General features: G+C 38.5%; 1 protein-coding gene across 5 annotated transcripts in view; it reads right to left on the bottom strand.

The window, feature by feature from the left end:
• The window catches only part of LOC117216634 (basement membrane-specific heparan sulfate proteoglycan core protein-like), a 175,815-nt gene extending 157,008 nt beyond the window's left edge, over positions 1-18,807 (bottom strand). For 4 of the 5 annotated variants that reach the window (XM_033463510.1, XM_033463511.1, XM_033463513.1 and 1 more), the window contains exon 1: positions 9,621-9,679. In XM_033463510.1, the coding sequence (XP_033319401.1) occupies positions 9,621-9,648 (28 nt within the window). In that variant the 5' untranslated portion in view covers positions 9,649-9,679. Of the gene's footprint in view, positions 1-9,620; positions 9,680-16,934 lie in introns of those variants that run through there. The other variant, XM_033463512.1, reaches the window with a different exon arrangement.
• Between the last annotated feature and the right edge of the window lie 8,223 nt (positions 18,808-27,030).

The raw sequence follows: 27,030 nt of genomic DNA, 5'->3' as shown, positions 1-27,030 counted from the left end.
TTTAACTAATTTCGAGATGTATACAAAAGTTACGAGACATTTATTCCAGATATACATTTAATATACAGTTTGAGCGGTTGTCTAGAGCATATAGTAAGTCTCACAAAATATTTAGGCTCGTTATTAATCGTTTAGATGCTTTTCTTATTTTTACGTGCAATTTTGAACTTGTTTTACAAGCTTTATCAATATAAGATCTTATAATACATTTAGCAAAAGTATATGTATTTACATAGATTTATACCACTTTTTTCAAAGAACTCGTCGATAATATTTACCTTCGTCGTTACTAAATCACGACACCTTCTAACGTTAGAAAAATCTTATTCTACACTATAAAACAATTTCCCTAATTCCCCACGACAATTCTATGTCTACAATGGAAGCGACAGAATCGTAAGACAACCGAGAGACAATGTTCGTCGTGACTCAGCATCCCCGCAGGGTTGGTCCGAAACCATAAGTCAAGATCACTCCTCGGGCGAGCTGTGCTTCATTTCCCGAATTCGTTTGGGGACACGACGGTTCTTAGAGCTCACGAAACTCTATCTCCACTGTTCAGAAGTCCTTCCGTCCCTCGAGTCCAGTGTTAGTTCTTCTCCAAGTGGCTCGACGCTGCAGTAACATTAATATGCTTCAGCCAAACCGATCTATGCTTCGTTAGATAGCTTCTTAGGCCCGATAAGCCAAGGAAAGAGCAACGAGGATGCTCCTGGCACGAGCAAATCTATTTTAAATTCTCGTGCCGCGCTATTCCCTTCCCCAGCCGCGTTGCATCCCAACGACGAACGTGGCAAGGTGTTTTCGACCAGCCTCGACAGCGTAGCATATTAATTTCCGATAAATCAAGCCCCTACCACCCTCACACCATCGCAACCAATCCCACCTCTCTTATCGAACCGCCACAGTGCCAAGCCGCAGCGATCCGATCGCTGTATCAAAATCTCATTTAGCGGAGAAATGGTTGCTGCTCGTTTCTGTATTTTTCTTGCGTTTCTCCTTCCCCAGAAGTCGAACAAGCAGCCAAACACCGTAGGCTGCGAACGATCTCTTATTCGAGAAATAAAGATCGCGACTGAATTTAGTAACGCAAATGGTCGAAGTTGTTTCTTCACTTTCCTTTGATCCTATAGCGAGCTGAGATTGTTTGAGTCACGAAGAAGATATTCGCGCTGATCAACTTCATAAGTTATAATTCATACGAGGGTGAAAATTACAAATAATATTGGAATTCATGATTATTTATAGTATCCAATTATAATAAACAAATTTATGAAAATAAGATTTCTTTTGCGAGATGCTGGATATTTGATCGCGCACTTGGATTTACATGAAATGGATAACTTTATATCGAGTGGAATTATTAAATTTAGATTGCGAGAAGCTCATTCGAGTTAGTTTGATATTCACAATTCAATCTAGAACTTTGCACGGAATAATAAAACTAATAAAATTTACGCGCTGTTGAATTACGATGATCATAACCGATGAGAATATTAATATCGAATAAGCTTTCTTCCTTTTGATGGACTTTTGCAATGAAGATTAAATATCGTTGGTACATCAAGCACATTTCACTGTTCGTCATACAATTAAATAGCGAGTTAAATAGTCGATTTTCAAACGTAACTGGCTCAAGAATTGTCAGCAAACCGAATTTCACGAATTACAAGGCAAATTACTCGGCTTGTCTCGAATATCCTTCTAACTTAAATAATCCTAGCTTATCGTATTTTCCAATATCTCTGTTTTTCGAGCTGCAAATTCTGCTTCATTCTAATAAACATCCCCCTGGACACATGAAAAGGTCATTTGTACGAAATTGAGAGGTAAGCTTTTCAGAGGATCGTACCGATTTTCGAACGAGAAAAAGCTCTTTCCAAGCTGTGAAACAGAATTTTTCCCGCGGTTCGAGAATCGACCGTGTGTACCATTGTTCGGGGGGAATAAAGGCGCGAGAAACAAAGAAAGAGGATTTAATAAACGCCAAAATGTGAGGAAGGGGAAAGGAAGTCACGCGCGTGGCAATAAAATTTTTGCAAATGAACTTCCACCGAATTGGATGGTGGGTGCTGAAGCTCGTTACGTTCCTACCCTCTTCTCTTCCTTTTCTGATCTCCCTTTTTTATTCTTTTCTTTCTTTCTCCAGCGAGGCTCGTGTTACACGCGCAAATACCTTATTTTTCAAGTTACTGGTGGATACGTTCTCGAAGGTACGCTAAAACACAAACAAAGCTCACTTGGAAACGAGATTTTCTCTGCATACTTGTGGACACTTTTACTCGCGACGAGTTTACTCGACCGACCAGCTACCTAACGCAAACAGGCCATGCACGTTGTACGATTTACTACGAGATACTTGTTCCAACTGAGACTAGAACGAGGACAAAATCTACGTTGTTATCGAATAAAATAATACGACTGTTGGAATTTGAAAATGCACACACGATACCCTTGGTGCGTTACAAATTTGCAGCTTTACAAATCTAAATACAATTTCGCAAGTAACTTTATATACTGTTTCCTCTCATACATTCAGCTATCTTTTATCACAAAGAAAACGAATTTTAATATAAATATTTTGTATTCTTCATATAAATATAATATAACAACCCAACAGCTTCTGAAATTCAGATTACACAACGTAATTATTTTTCAGGAGATTGCAGTGCACGTCGCGTCACGTGTACTAGCCTTTCCTCTCTATGCTACGCGCAATCACAAAGGAGGATGTATGTCAGGAACAAACAAGGAAGCGTAGGATTGGGTCGGTTTCGCTGCTCGGAATAGCGAGTTCGTTGCAAGATCCGTGAAATCTCATTTTACAACGGCACGATCCGATCGGCAAGAAAGGGAAAGGCGGAGAAACAACGATGGAAAGAGTTGGTTAATGCGGTATCGCGAGCAAAGAAATCGATGAAACCGATCCGCGGTCATAAATCATGACGCATAAGGGAGAGGGAAAGCTGGGGAAATAAATGTCCTGTCTGACTGGCGTTGAAAGACTTTGCGGCGGGAACAATTTACGATTAAGTCGTGTGACGTATCGAAGAAGCAGAGCGCGTGAAAATAAATCTCACGTCGTTCAACGACGTTTACCTGGGTGGAAAACCAAGCGAAGGTTTGCTCGAGAGTTCAGCCTCGAGATAAAGAGAATTCATGATAAACGACGCGGTAGTTTGACCGGATCGTTTAATCCCGTAATCAACGATCGCGAAACTCTCTGACGATGGTCGCGGGAAGAAATTTCAGTCGCGTCTCAGTGGGAAGTTCGTTTCGAAAGGAAAGTTAGAGGCGTACGTTGCTGCAAACAACGTGGTACGCCTCTTAGGAATCGCTTTGTTATCGGTTTATACGTTTAGAAGTTTCCACCGGCATCGAAAGTCCAGAAACTTTATCTCACCCTCGAAAGAATGGACCCGCTGTGCGTCTTCCAGGTAATGTTTATCGATCTTCATTTACAACTTTCTCCCTCATAATATATCCTGTCCTCGCATATAGGAAAATACATTTAGCTGTCAGAGAGAAAACGTGCACAGTTTTTACAAAAGTGTTCGAACACTTGCAGATACACCTTTTATCGTATATCGCGTGCGTTCTATGAAACATTTTCATTACGAGACTTGAGTATTCTGATCATATCGGTGAAATATGAAACAGATCTGAAAGTATACATAGAAATGTCCAGATATTTACTTAATTATCTATTATATTAATAAACTTCAATATTCAGTAGGACTATCTTTAACATTTATTGTATGCTTAACGTTAACTATCCATGCTGCATACTATTCTTTTCTCAATTATGTGTTTGCAATAAATATCTTGCAATCCTTGCATACGTTTTGAAATTGGTTTCAAATTTTACCAATATAATCATGACAGTCGTGTCTTATTACCGCTCTAGTGTAATTTCAAAATGTTTCGCGTGACACGTGCAACGTAGACAGAAAAGTATCCGGGGATACGTACTCCAATACTTTCGTGAGCTAGAGTATCTAATACAATTCTACATACCGAGAAACTCTCAAATAAGATTAGGAAACAATCTATACCCTCCTGGAACATCGTGTAACCTTCGTTCGAACCGCAAGAACGATACACGCATCGAACCCGACCAGGGACGACTAAAACGCTCAAAAAGAACACACAATGGTTGTTTTAAAACAAGGAAACAGCTCGGTTGTAGTAGCATGTGCCGTGCGGCACTGGAGATTCGAGCAACCGTGAATAGGGGATGACTGGGTTCTTTGAAGCGTGCATTTTTGTAAAATATTCATACACGTACCTCTCGCAGCCGAGTCAGAAACCGTAACCACCCCTTGTATTACCGCTTTCAAGTAGCGAAAGAGCACAAGTCACGACTCCGCTACGCTCATGTGCAACCCCCTACCGACAATAGCTTCTAAACTAACGTAACGTTAAGTCTCAGCCCTTATTCAACAGACACCCCTATTTCTCTCTCTCTCTCTCTTTTTCACCCCCTCGCTTTTCCAAGGAAGAAAGAAAGAAACGAGCACACTACGTAGGACGTACAAACGAGTCGGTAAAGACTGCAGCATGCCGGCTTGAATCGAATAAAAGAATCAAGAGTTGAAATTCGAGAGCCAGGTTACAGCGCGTTTCCGACAAACCACGTGCAACCGAACCATGCTTCCGTGAACTTCTCCGCAGGCAGACAGAAAAATACACGTCGGTGTCGATTCTCGGCGTGTTCGTTTTCAGGGTAATCGTCCCTCGATGTTACCATCCCTCTGAATGTATCTGGTTCTATGGTTGTTCGTTTGCGATTCGTATACGAGGGTAGCAGGCGATACGTAAGACAAGCCTGAAAACGTTTTTCCTCGTAATTTCACGGTGCCGCTGGTTTAAACAGCGTAATCCGCGCATCGAAACGCCCACCCTTCCAACGAACTTAATGCAGATTGCTGTTTAAATGGGAACAATCGACGCCATTATCGGGATGGATTTGCGACGAGCACGGTACGCGGGGTAATTTGCGGAAGTGAAGTCTATCCTGTTGCTAATGCGCGTTTCGTTTATTGTTCCGTTTGTATGGCCGGTTATTCGGCTAAATAAAATCATTTATAAATCGAATGTCGCTGTTTTGTCGTTATTCCCCTTAGTGTTTCGTGACTGAAGATTACAATGGACTAATTTTCAATGCTGATACGTGAAAAATATCTCGAAAAATCTGTTGTTTAATTGCTTATTTATGTGTTTATTATGCCTATAATTATAGTGTATGATTATTGTGGGACATTCTTATGTTATAAGTAGAAAATTGTCAGTTTAGAAGGCCAATTCCATAAATTGGTCAATTTCATGAATCGAAAAGTGCAAAGAAGTAACGATGCAGATTTTTTTACAACCACTATTTTTTTCACTTTACCTCGGAATCTGTTGAAAGCTGAATATTAATTCTGTGAAATTAAGAAACTAATGAAAAGGTGAAGTCTTCTGAGAGGTTCATTCAGTTATAACAATAAGAGGATTGCTACTGCGAACGATTCTATCGCACCAATCGACACAAACTAGAAATCCTGTAAGTTTGATAGACTGCGACATTCTTCCTACGATAATGTGATTCAAAGTTCACTCCGAGATAATAAAGAAGAGATATATAAACGCAAGACGTGAGTTTTCAGTAGAAACTTGCCTCGCGAAAAGAACATTATCAGGCAAACAAACTTGAGCTGAAAGCGTTAAATTATTTGCCAATCGTCACTAATTCTTGACTGTATCTCATGAACGCGTCATCATATTTATGAGATGTCGCCGTACAATATCGCTATCGCGATATCGTGCTATATACATTGCTTGTATTTCCGTGCTGTACCTACAATGTAAATCACTTTGGGCTGGTGTCAAGCGGACGTATTGCGTGCGTGGGTGCGTGCTTGGGATCGTGCAAACACGCGACCCCTCGTTGCAAAAGCTGAAAATCAACACGGATCCTACTTTGCATCATTGTATCATGCCATCGTATTTGTATGAAGTCTACCGTATATATAATGTCTCTATATCAACATGTGTATCCTGTGAATTTTTAAATTCACCAACACTCAGAGACGAAATTACACGAATTAATGCAACGTTAATGGAAATTAATCAGTCCAATTGTCAACGTAACATATCGCTCGTTCATCGCATTGCATCGCATCGCATCGCATCGCATCGATCGATATTCAAAAGAACTCAATATTACTCGTGTTGCTATGAATACTTCCCATGTAACTTACGAGCAATCGATATTATGAATATTTATTGCGAACCACAGGAAGATGAGTTCAAGTGAAATTCAAATTTTGTAATAGACAAGGAAACCGGACGTTTAATTGGCACGTTACAGCTCGATACGAGCTGTAACGAATCTAGAACGTTCTCGCGTGCAACAATGCCGACCAATTGAAAAGCATCCTCAAAAGCGTGGATTAATGATCACCTCGTGAATCGGCGTTTATTTTCGACCACGAATTTTTAAAGGTACAACCTTGTTTCCTCGGTGACTTGCAACTAGCGTTTGCTTCGCACGAAGTTAATTATGCTTGTAAAACTTCGCGTTCCTCCTATGTGCTTACACAGGGCGACGATATAGTTAGTAAACAAAGCTCAAAGCGTGCGTGAAGAAATGTAAACCGTAGAATTCTTCTGTCAACTCTAATAATTGAGAAGATGAAATGCCAGACGATGTTTGTGGAAAAGAAAGAAAAATAAAAAACCAGTTTTTATCGGGAAACGATGCTAAGCGCTAGAATAATTTATTTTTGCTTTTAAAGCTATAATATTAGGTTGTCCAAAAAGTTTCTTTCGCTTCATAAGCTGATAATAGGTGAACAACAATTTCTATTTTATATTATTTTATTGAATTTGATATGATCCATTTCGTTATATTTCTACTATTACGTTCGTGCATAATTCAATAAAATAATATAAAACAAAAAAACATTGTGCGTCTATTATTTCCTTATAAAACGAAAAAAACTTTTCGGACAACCTAATATTGCCTATTGTCTAAAAAGATGAAACTGTACTTTATTATATTGTTAACAGACCAAATGAATTATTTTCAAATAATTTTCAGTCTTAGTTAACTCTACCGGATAAAACAAGAAACACAATTTAGTTTGTAGTAGAAATTTAAAATTTTCGTATTGTTTAATATTGAACATACCTGAGTTATGAATAGGACAGTTTAAATTTCCCCTTTCAAGCAAAATAACAAGGAATTTGTATTTCGCTACTAATCTAAATTTTCAATGTTGAACTTTGAATATGTTTCAATCACAAATAATGAAACCGAGTTATTTTACAGCGTAACGGTATTTTCCCACCCAACCGTTTTGATTTCAATTGCTTGTGAATAATATACTTTTAACTTGGATATCGGGGACTGAGAAAAGATTCATTTGTAGCACAGTTGACAATGTTTAAATAATAAAATCAAAATTTATTTCAGAAATTGTTTCAGTAAGTATAACGTACAAAAATTATTTGACATCTGAATAATGAAATATAATTCGAAAAAAAGAAAAAAATAATTCGCCCGCGCAAATAAAGTAACATACAACATTTTTAAAATATGTTCAAACAATGTCGATAAAATTTCATACCAATTAATTATGTGACTATGTATTTTTTATATAAAAGTTCACTGTGAAATTCACTTTTTAAACGTTTTATTTAAATAATGTTCGAACTGACTACTATAACCACTTACATCTTTTACCATTTTACATCCCCCATTCTTTTTTAAAAGCCAACATTTACGTTTTATTTTTTCCACCACACTATATTATTCGTTTAAAACATTCAATTACCGTCAAATGTTGATGGAAAGCTTTCACCCCGGAGTGAAAGCGGACAGAAACGATAATTTAAACCTTTTTCTATCAACCACAGCAATGTTCTGTTCAATTTATCGCCGCTACTATTTCGAACGGATTTGGACACGCACGCACTCCGCTGCTGATGTATTTACAGCGTGTGCCACGAAAAATCTCGCGGAAATTTCATCGTTTTGGGATTCAGCGTTCACCGCGTTCGTGAAATTCGTTAAATTAGTTGATATTTGCCGCGCGTCGAAGGATTATATCGCGTAAGTCGCGCGATTTCTTACACGATATATAGGCAGCTATGGCCGGCGTATGTAGCAAAAGCGCAATGCAACACATTTTCCATGCTTCCCTCGCGCGCTCGTAACCCTGTCAAATATATCTGGTTTATTATACTCTTACGCCGTATATCAGAGCCGATAACCATTAGCGGCATTTTTCCATCGTAACACCGAATATTACGGATTAGTAAATATGCTACAGTCGATGTGCGTGCCGACACGTGATCTAATTTCGACGATTTCGTCAGTGATAAAACGATAAGACATCGAAAACGTGCAGACATTACAAAAGAAGAGCAGAATTCCTTTTTATTGTTCGCTGTTCGTCTTTTTACGGCCCATATAACTGATTCTCGTAAGAAGTTGGGATAAACGTGACTTAAGGTTTAGCCTTTGACGTGTACTACTTTCTAAGAGGCTAGAAGTGCGTAAGAGGTAAAAATTAACGCAGCATGCTAAAAACAAAGTTCACTGTGTACGACGTGCATATGAAATGGCAAATAAGTACATAGCTTTAGATTATAATCTTTAGATAACCAAAGGTACGAAATTGCGGAAGAATATTTTACACACAATATTTTACGTACGAGGACGCAGGAGAAAGATACGATAAGTCAGATTTTCTGATTTTATATGAAAGCAATTTTAAAATCTATTATCTCGTTAATTAAATATAGATTAATGAAAACTGTCAATGGGCTTGTCTGTGGAATTCTCTTGAAAAATATTGCCATCGAAGATAGTAAATCAATGGAATTAAATTCTCTGGAAAAATATAGATGTTTAAAATATTGGTTATTAGATTATGTATGTCGTTAGCGTTCTTTTTTTTTTACGAAACTTGATGGATTTATCACCCGAAAGTTTTATATCTTTGAATTAAATTGATTGTTCCCCTTTCCAACTATGCCATATTAAAATACGCCCTTTTAACCACTAAGTATCATTAATCATGATCGGATCAACAGACTTGGACTTGGATTTCACTATAACGTTTCCCCCTTGTTACTTCTGACACATCAAGTTTTATGAAGAAAGGTACTGTATTTTAAAAACTTGAAAATCGGATCCACGATGAACGTATTACATTCTAACCCTTGTGAGTTATCTTACGAATTAACAAACCTAAACAATCACCTACTACGTTTTACTACGCTCTACGTTTTATTTTCATAGTACCAATTTTTTCTAGTCGTTTGAAAGTATTAGCGAATGATTGCACCTAGCTAATCGATGTATACGGTCACGAGCAAAAGTATTGGCACAGTTTGGCTTTAATTATATAGCTACAAATAAATCGAACAAAGAACACAATATTCGGTTAATTTTTATATAAATAGTAATTATTCGGTTTATATTTTCGGAAGATTATATATTGCGATTTAATTGTTTACATAACAACGAGTAATAATGAAATGTACAATAACAGTTGTTTTCATAGAAACAAAAATATCGGTTAAACTTATCCTAGGAATTTTTAGAATGTTGGTATATTCTTTCGTACCTGCGAGCTCAGTGCGTTTGAATGACATTCATTTGTTTTCTATTCAGTTACGTATTTCTAAAAGAAAACATTATGATCTACAAAGTAAATAATAATACTAATAGCAAAGAATAATAATAAATTTTGTAAAAGAAGTAAATGAGAATATAATGGAAAGAAGTCGTTTCACCATTAAAAGTGTAATTAAACGATTTTAACGCAGATAATGTAATAAATGCTTCGTAATCTGATTGTTCAGAGAAGTTTACCAAGCAAAAAAAGAAAAAGAATATTATTAATATTGTGGCAAATGATCCCATTACCTCTTCCTCAGAGATCTCAGCAAACAATTAACGAAGACCTTAATAAAGATGTTCATCTTATAAGCCAAGTATTGAAAGATATCAGATGATACCAATCCCAAGTTGCAAGGGGAAAGGCAACAATAAGTAAAATTAATCAGAAGGAAAGATTAAAGTTTGCTTTGGATTATGTTGCAGAAGAAATAACTTTTTCAGGACACTTTTTAAAGACAATAATAAAAAGTAAAGGACGACATGGAAAATATTTCACTTCATATTGTACTACAGAATTACAAATGTGCCACTATTCTGTTTCAACAAAAATACCTGTTACTCTACATTTTATCATTATTCCTTGTTACGGAAACAATTCAAACGCAATATGTAGAGTCTTGTAAAAATATGAATCCCACAACTACTATTCATATAAAAATTAACCGAACATACATCATGTTCTTTATTTGATTTATTTGTAGCTATATGATTCAAACCAAGCTGTGCCAATACTTTTGTTCGTGACTGTAAATGCAATAATAAATATAACGCCATGTAAATACTTTTTGTAGACACTGTAACTACACCACTCTCTTAACCAGTCTCATAAAACATCGTCCTACGACCGTTTACAAATTCATAGCTGCGCGATAATAAAATACAAACCGCTGAAACGACAATGGCTATCATCACGCATGAATCTCGTTAACAAAGGTGTAACAGGGCGTTTTTATAGTATCAAATCTTTCTAGTCGTATGAAAGTATTACCCACTGACTGGGCCTAGCTAATCAGCGTTTAAGCGTAATAATAAATACAATGGCGATCGTAAATACTTTCTGTAGCCACTGTAACCATACCACACTTCTAACCAGTCTCATAAAACATCGTCCTACAACTGTTTACAAACTCATAGTTTCGCAATAATAAAATGTAAACCGGTAAAACGACAACGGTGTCACTTGAATCTCGTTAACCAGGGTGTAACAGGCCGTTTTAAATAATTCCAGGTGCACTCGCGCGAGCCTTGAACAATTAACCAACGACTCTCGACAACATTTTTCGAGACAGCCATAAATTCGTGGCGTCTAGTGCCGCTCCGTTAATAGTACACGTTGTAACGTGGCCCTTGTTGCAAGCGCGGTAACATCAGTCCCGCGTGTCGTGCATTAATCCATTTCACAGTGAAAAGGACGATGTCACGGACAGAGTTGCACAGGATGACGTACTGTTTCCCCCCCGCGAAATATAGGATTCCCATTGATCAGAGGCCGGCGTTCACTTAGCAGAGTCTGCCTCCGTCTTTGCATAAGGGCTATTGTCTGGCCGAGATCACTAATGGGGTATTCGTGAGGCCCCGAATATCCTGGTCGCATGACAAATCTGCTAATCGTCCTTTGCTCTGAAACGTATAGAATCGTTATGGCCGCGTGAGCCCATGAGTGATTAGTTTGACCCGTTTGTGGCGCAGCCGGCTTCTTGAATATTGAACGGAAACGGGATTACATATTCCGACGACGATTCCATGGCTTTTGCACCCTCGATATCCACTGCTTTTTTACACGTGTTAAATACCAATCACGTTTGAATCGGAAGATTGTCTTTTCTATTTCAACGAGAATTTGTTATATTCGGTGGGTGAAAAAATGATTTGCATAGTATTGGGTGTGAATAAATTTCGTATCGTTTAGTAGTATTCTCATGCGATTATTCTGTACTTTTTACCTCAACATCGATAATTCATCATATACGGTAGATGGAAAAGCTTTTGCATACTATTGTGTTTATTTGCACCATTTATCTTTCAATTAATTAAATTGAAGTACATTAAATTTCGTATCACTTACTAGTATTGCAGTGTATGATTACAAATGTTTGATATTATGAATATGAAAAAGTATTCATAATACGGAGAATATAAATTAAAGATATTGAATAAATATTGTATATATAATGTTTCTGAATATATTTAAAAAAAAATATATATATACAAATTAATATTAATAAAAGAATGAGTAATATTATTTTAAGCAGAGTGTAAAGGGGAGTTGGAATATGTAGAGAATTTCAATATTTCACGGTTGACTGAAAGCTCATGATAAAAAAAACCTTGTCCATATTTTTATCTTCCTCCGAGAAAACAAAATAATATTCTGGTATTTTTAACGCCACATTCTTTCGTCCATTGCTGATATAATTATATTTTTCTATAGCAAGACAATTTTTTAAATTAAGAAAAACATAAGAGATATACAGGGTGGTTGGTAACTGGTGCTACAAGCGGAAAGGGGGTGATTCTACGCGAAAAAAGAAGTCGAAAATATAGAATAAACATTTTTTTTTTATTTTTTTCTTTTTTTTTTAATTTTTCCATCGAGACAACGATCTACAGTGAGATCCGTTATAACGTACCGCATGCGTACTGAGCGAAAATTCAAAGTCGATTTTCTCGAAAACAAAGCCTCAAACGAAAATTTTTTATTCTATGTTTTCGACTTCCTTTTTCGCGTGGAATCACCCTCTTTCCGCTTGTACCACCAGTTACCAACCACCCTGTATATGATTCATTGTTTCAATTGTATGCACCAACATTTTCTTAAAACGTTAAGAATCTTTGTGTTACATACTTCATGACGAAGCTCCAGAACGTGTTAATCTTCACTTGACAATAAGTCAATATATAGATCATGTTTTATAATATCGATTACAAAACAAAAATTTAGAAGTATACTTTAATTTGTTAACATACTAAAGTGTTTAAAATTCACATAATATACAAAACATACAAAATATCCAAAGGATCTGTTACAATACACGAAGAATAAAATAAATTTCTCTCTAGGTTGTATTTTTTTATATTTTATATCCAAACAAGCTTGAATTTGCATAAACATTCGAATTCTAGATATTATAGGCAATAATTCAATCGGTATGCAAAGTTAATTGAAACTGGGTGTAAAGGTGCACACTATTGGAATGTAGCGTAAGATGCCTTATCAGCGATGTCCTAACGGAGGATCGCGATCCGTGATATATTATGACGCATCGTTATTGATACAAATAGCCGCGATATCATGAATTTATTACGTGGGAAAATTATTCCACGTTGATATCGTTGGTTCGTTTCTAGATCACTAGCGAAGATACGTTTTATCTGATGCGGCCGCGACTGGATCTCGAAATAGAATAATTGCCAAGTCAGACGCGCGCTGAAAACGCGGTACGATTCGAATTTAACGCGGGAATATATCAAGATCACGAGTGAAAACTTTTAAGAACGTTTCTCGGGAATTGGGAAGAAAAATAAATTCGTGAGAATGCGACAAACTTTTATGGAACACGATCATGATTTGGATTTTCCAGCATTCTCTCGGTGATACGTGTCTCTATCACGCAAATGGCAGCGATATAAAACCTGTAAATTCAGATTAACATTCGAACCACTGAACAATAGAAGTATGAAGCTTGTATCGGACAAATGAAAATGGCAGGATATATGAAAAAATATAACAATAAATTTCTAGAGATTTGTAAAGATTAAGTTACTTGAGTATTCATGAAGTATATAAATAAAAGCTTGTTTTCCTTTTTATATTATACAGTGCTGAAGACCATTACGGACAACTTCATAGATTCGTTCATATGACGGTATAATAAAAATTGACTTCAGGAAAGTCATCAAGAAAAAGCAAAAAAAAAAAAGAAAAAAAAACAGAAACATAAGCAATTGACATAAAAGTGAAAATGACATAGAAAATGTTCCTCTAATTGCTCCAATACGCGATGTATAAACTGATGAGAACAAGCTTGTATTCATATTCATATTTTACCAAAACGAATTTACATTTCACAAGCCCTCAAAAATACTCTGTTGCAAATCTATAAAATTCCTATGAAAAGCTACAAATTAGTAGCCATGTCTCCTTTGATAGTTCAAGTGGTAAAAGCTTTCTAAATTACACTGACATTACGCTTTTGCAGAGAGATATATTCATCTTTTAGAGATTCTAATTACATTTTCCGTTGCATTAGTACTAAATAGCAGCTTTAATTCCGAATTTCATGAAAAATACAGAGGAAGAAACTCGACGCTGACAGCGATGGAATAAGCTAGAAATTTCTCGAGACAAGTCGAACGTATGACAAATACCTGTCAGCAGGAAAGACAAGAGAAGTCACTAAACGGGAATATTCGATTGATGACTTCCAGTACTATCGCTATTACGAGAAGCATTCGAGTTAACTGCGTTCGAGCATCCCAGGTGTCGACCATGCTCGGTACACAAGCATAACTACTTCCTCTCAACCCTTTTGTTCGTCGAACTGTTTCCTCGCGCCCTGTTCACGTTGCACGCCCCTTCGTTCTTCCATCAATCATTTGAGTTTCGCGCTAGATTCACCCATTATACTCGATTCTCCGTCCCCCAACCACCCACACGCGTCAATTCTGCTCGTTTCGAAGCTTCGATTTTCGAAAAGCGAACAATTTCGTTTTACATCGACTGTCAGAATTTCGATAACATTTTTGCTTTTCCATCTTTTTGAGAAATCTCCCGACTATACATACACCACCAACTGTCCATAAGGATCTGGACACTTGGTGGAATTTGATCAAAAAAATGTATATATTTGTCTTATTTACAAATTCCCTCTGCTATTAAATTTTTACTTCCTACTGCGATCAAATGTATTAAATTTTAATTTAAGTTGAATGCATCTAGCTGTATATTTATAATGAATGAATTAACACTTTACAAAATCTATACAAATTTGTAGAAATATTTATTTCAATCTGAATAAATGTAATTTGGAGATACTTAAAATCAATGAATTGAGATATCTATTGCAGGATCAACTTTCATTCATTGTTCAATCATTGTTCTTTTTATTTCTACCAATTAATATTAACTACTCTTTTCATTGATATCTAGCAATTATATTAAATAAGATTAGATGTCAAAATCAGTTCAAACAGTTTTATTTCAAGTAATTGCGATAACATGGAAGTATACGAATACTTATGGATGGTAGTGTATGTAGCGTGAGAATAGTATAAGACGGTGTATAGCGTTAGAAAAGCAATAAACGCGTAATGAACGAAAAGCTGGTGGAACGTGTGGCTTAGTAGTTTTAATAGGGCATTGAGTATTCCTTCAAACGAGTACCGAATTCCACTCGAATAGTCCGCGTAACAAGAATAATTCCATGTAAAAGGGATTATTTGTCGGTATTCATTATCAGTTAGGAAATTTATTTCCACTTCACTGTGGTGATCGAACGACTGTTTCGAAAATTATCCGAGAAATATAGCGGAAACGCGAACGAGTAATTGTGTTTTCGAAGGGATTATTAAATAAATTGAAACTAAAATCCTGTTTACCGTAGCAGCGGCAGTTGTTTTCGAAAAATATCGCTTGACAGTGCGTGTAAGCGGCACCGCCTGCTGCTGTTGCCATTGGAGAACGGGCGAAATGCGGCGAATGGAATGATATTAAAAAATGATCAGATTTCTCGCAGGACGGTATTGAATTTGATTGGATTCGCTTAATCGAGCACGCGCGTTTATTTCCACGAATTTTTCGCGTAACAGTGATAATAAGCGAGCAACGAGGACGGATTAAGTACGCTGCATGGACTATTTCCCAGTTGCAAAGTCAACGTTCTTTCATGAGAAATTAATCCACGATTTCGATTCGAGGGATTAACCTTTCTCTTGACCATTCGTTACGATTTCATAGAAGAAGTAAGCTGGAAATGTCATTAAATTCTTGCGAGGCAATTACTCGACGCGGTAAAAAGAAGACAAATTGCCCATTAAAATTATCTATGATTGCATTCGGACGAAGTTTCATATATTCTATTGTCGTTTAACACGACAGAAATCTTTCGAATCGATTGGATAACAAAATTATCTGCTGTTTAGTCGTTCGATTCGAACGTCGGTCCACGTTCGTAAAATATCGTAAACATTTTACGACAGAGACACTCGGTGGCACGCTCTCTGCATTCTTGGCCAAGCACGAAGTTACTGTTTCGATAAATTTTGTAGATGATGTCGACGCGATTTCCTCATGCGAACGGTTCGTAAATATTTGTCAAACGTTTCACCAACAGCTTTCCCTGTTCATTCTATACTTTTGTTTAACATGGGATATATCACCCAACGATATCCTATTCTCGTGTCTTTTATCCTCTTTTAAATATCGTTTGCCTTTGTTAAACCTAGATTAAAGTCTGGCGAGGCGAAAGGGCAAAGTTTAATGTCCTTTTCGTTTCATTCTCACTTACGGAGATTAGAACTTATAAATCGTGATGGTGCATGCGAGGAAAGATGATTAAAGTATCAAAGTATCCGAACCCGCGGCGTGGTGGGAATAAATTTAACGGGGCATTGTCTGAGAAAACTAATAACGTCCCGTGAAAAGCAACCTTCGAGGACCTAATGCCAGTTAGAGTATCGGTAAACTTTATCGGGAAAGAAGACCGACTGAAATTTTAATAAAGATCTCAGAGAAGTTTGTTCCTCTCCCTACCACTCGACTTCCCTCGATCATCGAAATCTATTACATTCGAAACAATATTTCACCCTCGAATATTCTACTTCAGCTGAAACTACTCCTCATCGTTCTATAATATTTTTACGCGTTAATCTAGATGAAACTCGAGGACGCGTTTTAATTACTCTTTCAGTTAAATCCTCCCCCGGCCACCACGCTCTAGCTCGCAAGTTATTAAACCCTAATTCAACCTAGTTAGAACACTTGCTCTCGGAAGATTCGACTAACAAAACTTGCTGCATCGCGAACAGACGCACCGAAACGAAGTGCGCAGCTACGAGACAATGTCGGAAGTTCGTTTCACGTGACCTGAAACCTAACCGTTGATACTGCCACGAAATTCAGCGTATAAAGTTAGCAGAATATCGGATAGTGTTTTATCAAATTTCAATGAAAATTGTAAAAAGGATAATTCCCCTCGATGTGTACGTGATTAAAAAAAGAAAGTAGAGAAAGACGATCGCATTGTGATTGGAAGCTCACCTCTAAATAAATCGTATTTCCTTTGTTGGTTCGTTGCCGTGTACACGAAAGCGATCCTCGCCTTTGATGCACTGGACCGCGTGCAGGGAGCCGGACAATGCTACGAAATCAAGCGTCACGATTGCGAATGGAACTCGTGGAACGACAGAAACTCCGTGGTTACACACTCCGAAATCCTCGATCGGCCCTCCAACACCTTTCTCTATGTACGTTCGTCACTTGGTAGAAAACCGTTCTAATAATAATACGCACGCACTTTCACAAGCTTTCAGGATAAATTTTTCGAGCTTCACCAGCTACTAGCCATTCTATCGCGTGACCGAACGAATAACGACATACGATTACGCGAAGAATATTCGATCGAGCAACCTCGAAGGGATTTGCAACGACACTGTTATTCTTATTCCATGGAAAGACGAAACCTGTAATATTTCTCAGCCGCGGCACTTGTAATTAAGCTCGCAATTCGCAGAAAGCTTAAGGTAGAAACTGGTGGAGACACAAAAGGGAAGAAAGTACAGGGTAGTAGGAGCTTACAAGGAAGGAAAACTTTCGATTGCCGATCGATCTAACGATCTGGCCATCATTCGGTGAAACATTTCCTCCGACAGCTGGCGATCGCAATTTTCGAAATATCCGACCTACAAATCATTCGCGCCCCAGTAACCAACCCGCGCGCACTTTAATTTCGTTCCTCTTTTCTTCCCTCGATACTTTTGCTCTCTCACTCTGACGCAAAATTTCTCTCCTTCCTCTATATGTTTCTCCCCTTTATCACCTTCCGCGGAACACGTTACGCGAAACACGGGGCCCGATTTATTTATCGGCGATCGACGGGTCGATACCACGGATCTCGCACTTGCACTGGTACATTCAAGCAGCCGAGCATGATGCGCCGCTACGAAGCCGGAACGGCGTGTCGTGCATTCATATAACGTGATTATAAGCGACGATGCGAGGTGAGAACTTTCCGCTCGTGGATCGTCCACCCTCGTCCACGGTGAATATTCAACGACCAACGATTCGTCGGTCCGTCCAACTACGCGGCTAAGATCGTACTAGCTTCCATTAAGACGAACAGTTCGATAAGAAACGCGCACACACTTGGAGAAACGACGAGTAAAATCACGCACGAGGATGCGCGTCCTGTGGAACGATTTTTGCCAATGTCCCTTGTCCTCTGACTCTCTTTGTCTGTATCTCAGCGACTGTTTCCACTTACTAGGCGCTACTTTACGGAACGTGAGCGCGAATAAACACGAAGATTCCAGAGATTTCTCGATTCCAGGCCACTGAACACGAATGGCTAGAAGACTCACCAATGAACGAGGGATAAACAAAACCCGCGTTGATACTTGTGTTTACAAAGTCGTGGCAATTGACCGCATTCGAGTCTCGAAAACAATCACTCGCGTTTTTTCTTCAACACGTTTCGTTGATTCCCTCGGGAACGCAGATATTTTCTCCCGTAGTTTTGACTTTATATTCCTCCTCGAGGATTCGTATCCTTTTGCCGCTGATTTTTCCATCTTCTTCACATGTTCGACGATCGTGCTGCTTCACGGTGTCCACTCACGTTCGCTGGATCCTTCTTTCGTCTGGTGATCATAGCACGTCGGAAACAATGCGCTGAGATTTCTTTCCCTCTTCTTTTCTTTTCTTCTCGTATTTTGCTCGTCTTTTTGATGACACAATCGGTCGATTGTTTCGCGGCGTGTTTCGGGGTGTCGCGTGAAAAAGGGGTTGGAAGCGTGGCGGAATCGCCAGGACGGAATCTCTTTCCCTTTCCTCGAAAAGTAGTCGCACCTTGGCGGGGGATGCGCGCGCGAAACCACCACGAGTGATGCTGGGCTCGGACTGGAGCCTCCGGCGCGGCGCTAGCGTCGCCGCGACTCGGGCCAAAGCGGAATCGTCACCCCCGCGCCCCACTATGCCGTGTCCACCACCCTTATCGGCCACGGGGTGGTAACAGTGGCGGAGATACCACATACATCACCCTACACTAATCTTTTTTTCTAATATTATTTATATCGAAAGAAGTACTCAATTTTGAATTCGAAGAACTCAATTTGAAGAAACCAATATTATGGAAGATTATTAACTATCAATTGCACGTATCATTTCCTAGTTTCCCGGCTGAAATGTAAGAGCACAATCTACAAGTTAAAACAATCAAATTTGTGAGATAAAGTTTGGTTATAAACGCGTCGTAAAAAAAATTAAAAGAAATAAATATCGAACAGGACTGTTGTTTGTTGGTTTTGCGAAAGTTTATCGACGACGAATTATTGAATGGTATCGTTTAGAAGACAAACGATAGAACTAATTGAGGATATTCGTGCAAAAATACTATATAATGATTCGCATATGTATGATTCGTATAAATTTGAATACCAGCTGCCATTTACAATACTTGATCGTATTCATAAATTTATTTATTTACTCCGTCGAAATACGAGCTCGTACGAATGTCCGCACTCTATTAACGAGTCTCTGAATTCGAATATTTTACAAGCAGATTTTGTCGAAAGTTAATATAATAATAGTTTCAATGGCCGATCAGCAATCGGTGTGATAAACACGATAATCAGCTTGTATAAATGATTAGCTTAATTAATCAGGATCGATTTGACGAAGAAATATTAAATACTCTTTAGAAGCTGTACGTTTATCAATTTGTTAATTACCTAATAATTCCAAATTAATTACCTAATTGAACACCATAGAATTTTCATTTAGAATAACTCGACTCGTAATCTTCGCTATGATAAAACGAAGGCAGAACGAAACATAACACGACACAAGTAAGCGTTGTAAAAGCATACGTAAAGTGCGCTACATATGTTTCACTGTACTTTTGCGTTCTCAGTGCTGTGGGTATAAACCATTCGAAGTTTATTGTAAAATCTTGAAGGTTCTTAAGGTTTCAAAACTCGGCCGCAAAAGTATAAGTAAGCTGGAACTAAACTAACTTTCCGCCGGGAGTTCAACTTAAAATTAAAGTTTAAAGACTTATAACTTCCCCTAACGTGCCGCTGCTTGATCCCATGGGCGAGGATAGTTAACTCAATAGCTTACTATCTCTAAAACGTATGAGAGCAGCGAACTCTCCCTACTCCTATTTTCCTGTCATAAAGTTATAACAATATCGTGTACCGTGTACATAATAAATTCACGATATTCTGAATAATTAACGGATCGAACAATGGTCGGATATAAACAACCGAAACCGGTACAAATAATAATTTTCTGGACTCCATAAGTCCCGAATAATATTGAATGCTTCTGCATTTGTTTGTTAAACAATCGGTATTCAGTAAACACAATGTACTTTAAAAACAATCAACACCGCGTATTTGCGATTAATTTGCGAAAACATTTACATTCGTCCCCCCTGGTGTTTTCTCATCACATTTTCGTCTTTTTTTTCTTCGGTCAGAAGTGATAGACACGAATATATGGCACGATGTTTTATCGTCTACCGCTAAATATTCGTTATATCGGAGTATTGCGACTGTATTCCGCGAAACAAAGTTAGTTAATACGCGATGCCAGCAGGTGCAACTGCAGAACGATGGGACCATGACGACGAGGAAAAGGTTGTCTAGTGGAAACGGAGCGAGAACCAACGAAATAACGATTGTCGTTTTCGACGGTGATAGTTATTGTTCTACTTGGGTCGGGGTTAAAAAAAGCCAAAAGCAAGAAAAGAGAATCGAAAAAATAGAGGGGCGAGACCGGTCACAATAACGAGGACACTGACCTACATCCATTCGTCTCTGTCCGTTCTTTCGTTCGAAGAATTACACTTTATACGACGTTATACTAAAAGACATCAATTTTCACACTGTGCTACGTCCCCCTTGCCGTGGTTAAGACACTCTCTCACTTTTCAAATAAAATAGAGAGAAAGGTGCAATTGTTATCGAAGTAATAAAAGTCCAGCGGTAGAAGATTGTAAAATTTTCGCATAGAGGAAATAAATAATGTACGTCGAGTGACGATCAAAGTTATCGCGAATTCAATGAATTACGACGGTTCTACGTATTACGATTTCGTTCGATCAAAGATTTTACGGCTCGAGGAATGATCGCAAGGGAGAAACGTTACGAGGAAATTATTTGTTAGATTCGCAAGCACAATGGCGATGAACCTTGAGAATAGAAGAAAAGAGCTGTCGATTAATTCTTATTGTCAGGGTCAGGCAGGCTTACAGGAAAATATAACATCTCCGGATGACCATCTGACCTGTACTCGTCCCAACTGAAGACTGGATATCAGCACTTCCACTTCGGAGGGACAATTGGTCGACTAGTCATCCGTTCTAACCATTCGGGCCCAATCCGATTTGTACAAGATGGTCGTTTAGAGACGTTTCTTATTAAGGACCTTCCTTGTTTCTTTTTCCTCCTATGGTTCCCTTCCTTCCATTTCACGATTCAAACAGTAATTTCAATTTTCGAACATCATTGTCTTTAAATTTGATTTTCTTGCATCTTGCTAACAGATGTGTTAGTAATGGATCCTTGAAAATTCGTTAAAATTACCATTTCTCATATACATGTGGGTATGTAGATTGTTACAAGAGTGAGACAATCAAATGTGTTTAATTTGAATAAAAAATGTTATAATAAATAAATCTACTGGCTAAATGTTTGAAATCACTTTCATAGTTATACCTATACTGAATTTCCTTGCGATTTTATCGTTAATATAATCTGAATTGAACTTCTTCCGACTACGATACATTTTTGGTTACAGAATTTTCCTGAGACGACAGAATTCTAAATTGACATCCCTTTTTAAATTCTTCGGATCTATGGAACATATTGTGATTCTAAACTTTTAGTTCACAATTCATATATAAACCTTAGTATAACACGTTACAGGAATGAAATTTAAAATTACATAAAATCTTATGAGAAGGGTGCATTATCCTTATGACATGAATTCACTATCTTCATGACACAAATTCCTCTACTAAATTTATTAATATGTAAATAAAATATAAATTCTAAATTTCTAATTATTGCCTTGTAATTTTAATGCGTCAGGGCTTGAAACTATATTATTTTCGTTCGACGTTGCGACAATTCTCTATTAACAAATAATGCAAGATCGATGAGTACTGTCTTAAACTGGAAGGAAAGTGGATCCGTTACGCCGCCATTTGCTTGAGCTCTAATTAGAATGCATGCCCAGGACCGTACAAGAGAATATTGTATGCACGATTGTACAGCGCATCGTGCGAGCATCCTTCGACGGCGCGAATCTAGATTGAGAGGAAATTAATTAAGATGGCACTGCCCGGGATCAAACCACCCCTTTTCGCACCCCCCTACCTACCGACTTGAGCAGGAACATTCCATGCATAGCTTGCGGTTACATCTCAGGCTGCTACATCACCAAATCCGCCCCTTCCACCTCCTTGTACCCTTTACCCCACGTCGACACCATTGCCCTGCTCGTACCCCTAAACTGTACATAATATATTCGTGGCAGCAGGTACATTCACGCACCTTTAGATACACACTATGATATTACATTTACAGAATTTCAATAACAATAACCAACACCATTTCATTATCTTCCACAGTCATTCTACCCTATACTCTATACAATGCTATTCAAAATAAAATGTTAATTATGATTATCACTGAAATTAGTTAATGTGTTAATTACGCCTTTTATTTAAGATAAAGTGTGACAAGATTTCAGTGTAAGATTAGTACGGTCTATGTAGATGAAGAGCTGTTTTATTAATTAATACAGAAACATATATAGAATTACTTAGTTAGTTTACTACCCATGATACTGTAAATAGCGAACTTAGATTTCATAGGAACCAGAAAAAATAGAAGGTGGTGGTTGAAATTAATAAGGCAGATTCAGAAGAAAGGAAGAAAAATGATAAATTCGAGGAAGTAATTGTTTCTGGGTGAAGTGTTGTTCCAGGCGAGGAAAAGAAGGAAACTAACAAGGCGAAATTCCCCGCCGGTCGAAGGCATCGCAGGAAAATTTTAATTGGCATCATTAGACTCAAGCGAATAATTAGCACTTGAACGATCGAGGGTTTAATAGCGGGTCGGGAGTACGGTCTTTAGGGTCTTTTCACAGCTTCGGTTGCGAAGCGCTTCTATGGATACGTTTACCCTAAACGGAGCAACGAACTTCCTATCGTTGCTTATTAATATCCAACATTCAGAAACTCTCAAACGAACGCGCCTCCCGAACTTCGATGTTCTCACCTCGTTGCAAAATCTAAATGTATTTCGATGTGTCAACATCATTCGTATAATTGACATTTTTTTCTTCAGCCAATATCCCTATTCGATCGTGATAAAAGTTAGATAATACATGATTCAACGTGTAACGAAGAACAGAACTGTTCGTATAATTGGAACGTAAAAATAACAAGAGCAATATTTTCTATAGTATCTAACAAAATTTAATACTTTCTATATTGTTATTGAAGATATTCAAACATACAATTGCTCACGAAAATACTCGAATACTTGTAGACACTTGCAAAACAGTAGACGAAACGACAACTTTAGTAACATGGAGCGGATCATTCGATTTTAAAATTGCTTCGTGCGAAGTAAATGTATCTGTTATCTGAATAGTAGTTTCGTACGTACAGAATGGGCTCCGGTCCACAGGCGAATAATTTCAATTAAATTATATATTTCCTAATGAATGTCATACGTTTCGTTGCTACGTTTCATCAGAGAGTGTACGTCCCACGATCGTTGTCCCAAGTTCCATCTTAAATGAAACAACGCCGTCTTGAGTACCAAGAAAGCTATACTCGCAGGTAACAATGTTGTTATACGTTGAATACTCCCCGAAGAGGAGTATAACAGTTGTATGTACGTATAATAAACCTATTGTCCAGGGTACAGAAGTTTAATTAACTCTGACGACAAGCAGATTTCCTTAAGCCATTGTAATCGCTTGATGTTTTACAGTACCCAGAGAAAACGTAAGACAATCATCTAGTGCCGGATATTCGTCTCGCTCGAGATCGTTTTTAATGAACAAAGCAACGATAAAAAAGAAACGGTAGAACGATCTTAAAAGTCGAGCTGTAGCGATCGTACTAGAATGGCTTAGCGTTTGAAAATCGAAGAGGCACACCAAGTGTACGAGAAGGTCTCTGATCCAATCGACGAGACTATCAGAAGTAGTGATTAAAATGGAGGGGTAAGTGCTTGGTCGGCAAAAGGGGTTGAAGGTGGGTTGAATGGTGGTCGACGGGGCGTCTCGTTTCGGGCTTGGGGAAACGTAGATAACACTTCTTACCCGAGGGACTTCCCGCGACCCCAATCTCAAGTCAGATATTGTTCCGAGCTTTGAAAGCTCAAAAGAACTTGTGAAAAGGCATTTCGTCCCGATTCGATGTATTATACTGGCCTCATACGTATTGTACTCACCGATCTTTTCCTTCGGAGACTGGTAAAGGAAAAGTATCTGGAAACTCGTTTCTACCTTCTGGACGTTTGGATAAGCGTCGATTGTAATTTATAATCGTGACACGTCATGCAGAAACCTTAGCACTAGGTTTCGAAACCTTTCTACGAATGGAATATTTTAAGAGAAAAAAAAAAAAAAAGAAAAAGAGAAAAAAGAAGAGAAAGAAAAAGGAAACACAGCGAATTCTCCATTCATTCATTTTTCGTACCAACTATTATGGGTACTCGATGGGATGGTTCGCGAGTTTATCACTTGAACCGCTATGTAGGCGAACTACCGTCCGAGGTAAAACCGTGGAAAGGAGTGCTTCTGGGGTCCATAAGGAATAGTCGAAGGGGACAAGGGTCCGAGCCGCGCGATAAATAAATCTCGAAAGCTGCACAGGCAGCCTGGTACCGAGCTAGAGGTAGATAGATACTGCTTTCGCCCCCCTTTAGCGAGCATGTTGAACGAACCGGTGAGGGAGAGAAGTTGCTTCTGTATGTTCTTCACGGTGGCACCGTTCACTCGGAAGGATTTAGGGGCAGCCTTGTAACTGTACGATACGAGTCTTCTTCCACCAGTGCAGCGAAACGGTAAGAGGACATGGAAAGCGGGAGAAACGAAAAGAGAGAGGTTTGTGCCGGCGTATCAGCGAGGAAGAAAGTACACGATACCGTGATGAGACGTGCAAGGGGAAATCGTAACAAACTACTTGACAGAACGTAGTTACACAATAAGTGACAAGTTTGTGTACTTATCCGATCGTTGGATCACTTATGCACAGTAGCACGAGTCCAAATTGGTGTGCGGCTGCGGCACCACCGAAACCGGAAGTTACTGCTCAGTGCAACGTGTCCGGATTTACGCCGGAGATTACGTAACCATGAGTAACCTATGTAACCTTCCGTCTCATCTCCTCTTGTTGGCTCAAGCAGAGGAGACCAACGCTCTGAATTTCTATCCGAAGGGACAGGAGAAGAACTTTTCACGGTTCCGTTTAAGTTAAGGGATGATGGAAACTTTATTTAATCTCTGGTTCGAATTGACGTTTCTATGTGGGAAAAAGAGGAGGAGAGGAGGAGTAGGAGGTTTTGTTGCGACACAATAGACCATTCTTAAACGCGATCACTTTCGGAGTGATTACTCCGGCGCGATCAAAAGTTCATTTTCCCCGGTAACAGGAAGGATATTTATCCGAACCAAGTGAAAGACTCAAGGGCGTGGTTGCGGTAAGTTTTATATGACCCGAAGGAACCGAACGAAACTTCTTTCTATACATTCTCGCCGTGAACTCGCACCTTTCTCCGGGAAAAAGTTATCCTCCGCGCTGCATCTCAATAACGTCAGACGCGCCTTATTTTTGAAGAATATCGCCACAGACCTTCTTTTATATCGCGCTTGTGGAATCTGTGCAAAAGCGGAGCTTGATTTTACTTGCCCTAGACGCACGTCTGATACGTAACTATTGGCAAGAAATAAAAATTAAAAGGAAAAAAAAAATGAAAACAGCATGTAAATTGATTTACATTAAATACGAAATAAAAAATGCACAATCGTACGACCGACCTACTGTTAAAAAAAAAGTGTAGAAATAAAATTCGATATTCATATTCTATTCTGTACTAATTCTTAGAACCGTGTAATCCTACATCGGAAATTACGCGAACCATAGTTTAGAGAGATTCTAGAATGTCAGAGTCTGGTAACGAAAGGTGAAAGGTAAGTATGTATTCTCTTCTTACGTTTCCTGTGTCGCGTCGTTAGTCAGCTGATAGCCTGACGCGTGACGAACCGACCGAGTCATTAATCCTGCCGCTGAACCGAGTATCTTTTGTCCCCGAAAAGCACCGTCCAAAAATAGCAGTTTCAGTTTGTAAAACTCTCGTTCCATCCTTGGGCGACCATCGAATCGAGACGTCCACGAAAAGTGCTGAATTTTTATTCGGATACCATTGAAAAGCGCTGATCCTTCCGGGAGCGTCCCGCGCGATTTTCAGCGGCAAATATCCCGGTCAATAGTTTCTCGCGGGACACGATGGTATTTTCGCAGTGGAACGTAGAGCGAACTTGGTGATAAATTGTTGACTTAGGCTTGTATTCATAGCAGTTTCTTCAGGCATCGTCGACTTTATCTCCGACTTCTTTTAGTCCCACGACTTCGATAAACGTCCCGAACGAAAACGATGGAAAACTCCGTGTAATTTTCCGTGGCTAAGAAAGTAGAGCGGGTCTTCGAGGAGAGTAGAATCTTCTTACCGAATGAAAAATCGCGAAAACTGGATGGGGACAACGATGAAAATCGCTATAAACGCAAGGTTTACGATCTATCAGCGTTTACGATATGAGATATACTGGAATGCTTGCGTAAAAAGATCTGTGCATGTAGGCTGCGTCAGCAAGTTGGTGCCAAAATAACAAGTAAAAAGATCTCGATAAACACGAGTCCAAATATCATTGGTTTTCGATTAGAGACATTAGGATGTATTCAGCTGTCAGCCTATAACAGAATACGAGACTTTATCGTCTAGAAAAGCTTTTTCGAATCTTTATCGCGAATAACCGACCAGTAATGTTTTCAGTATTAACAATTAAAAGATTCTGGAATACTAAAAGGTAATTTTTCAGATTGTGCACGATC

Source organism: Bombus bifarius, unplaced genomic scaffold (genome assembly GCF_011952205.1).
Source record: "Bombus bifarius isolate JDL3187 unplaced genomic scaffold, Bbif_JDL3187 scf7180000010271, whole genome shotgun sequence".
Classification (NCBI taxonomy): domain Eukaryota; kingdom Metazoa; phylum Arthropoda; class Insecta; order Hymenoptera; family Apidae; genus Bombus; species Bombus bifarius.
This window is presented reverse-complemented; position numbering and strand designations above follow the sequence as displayed.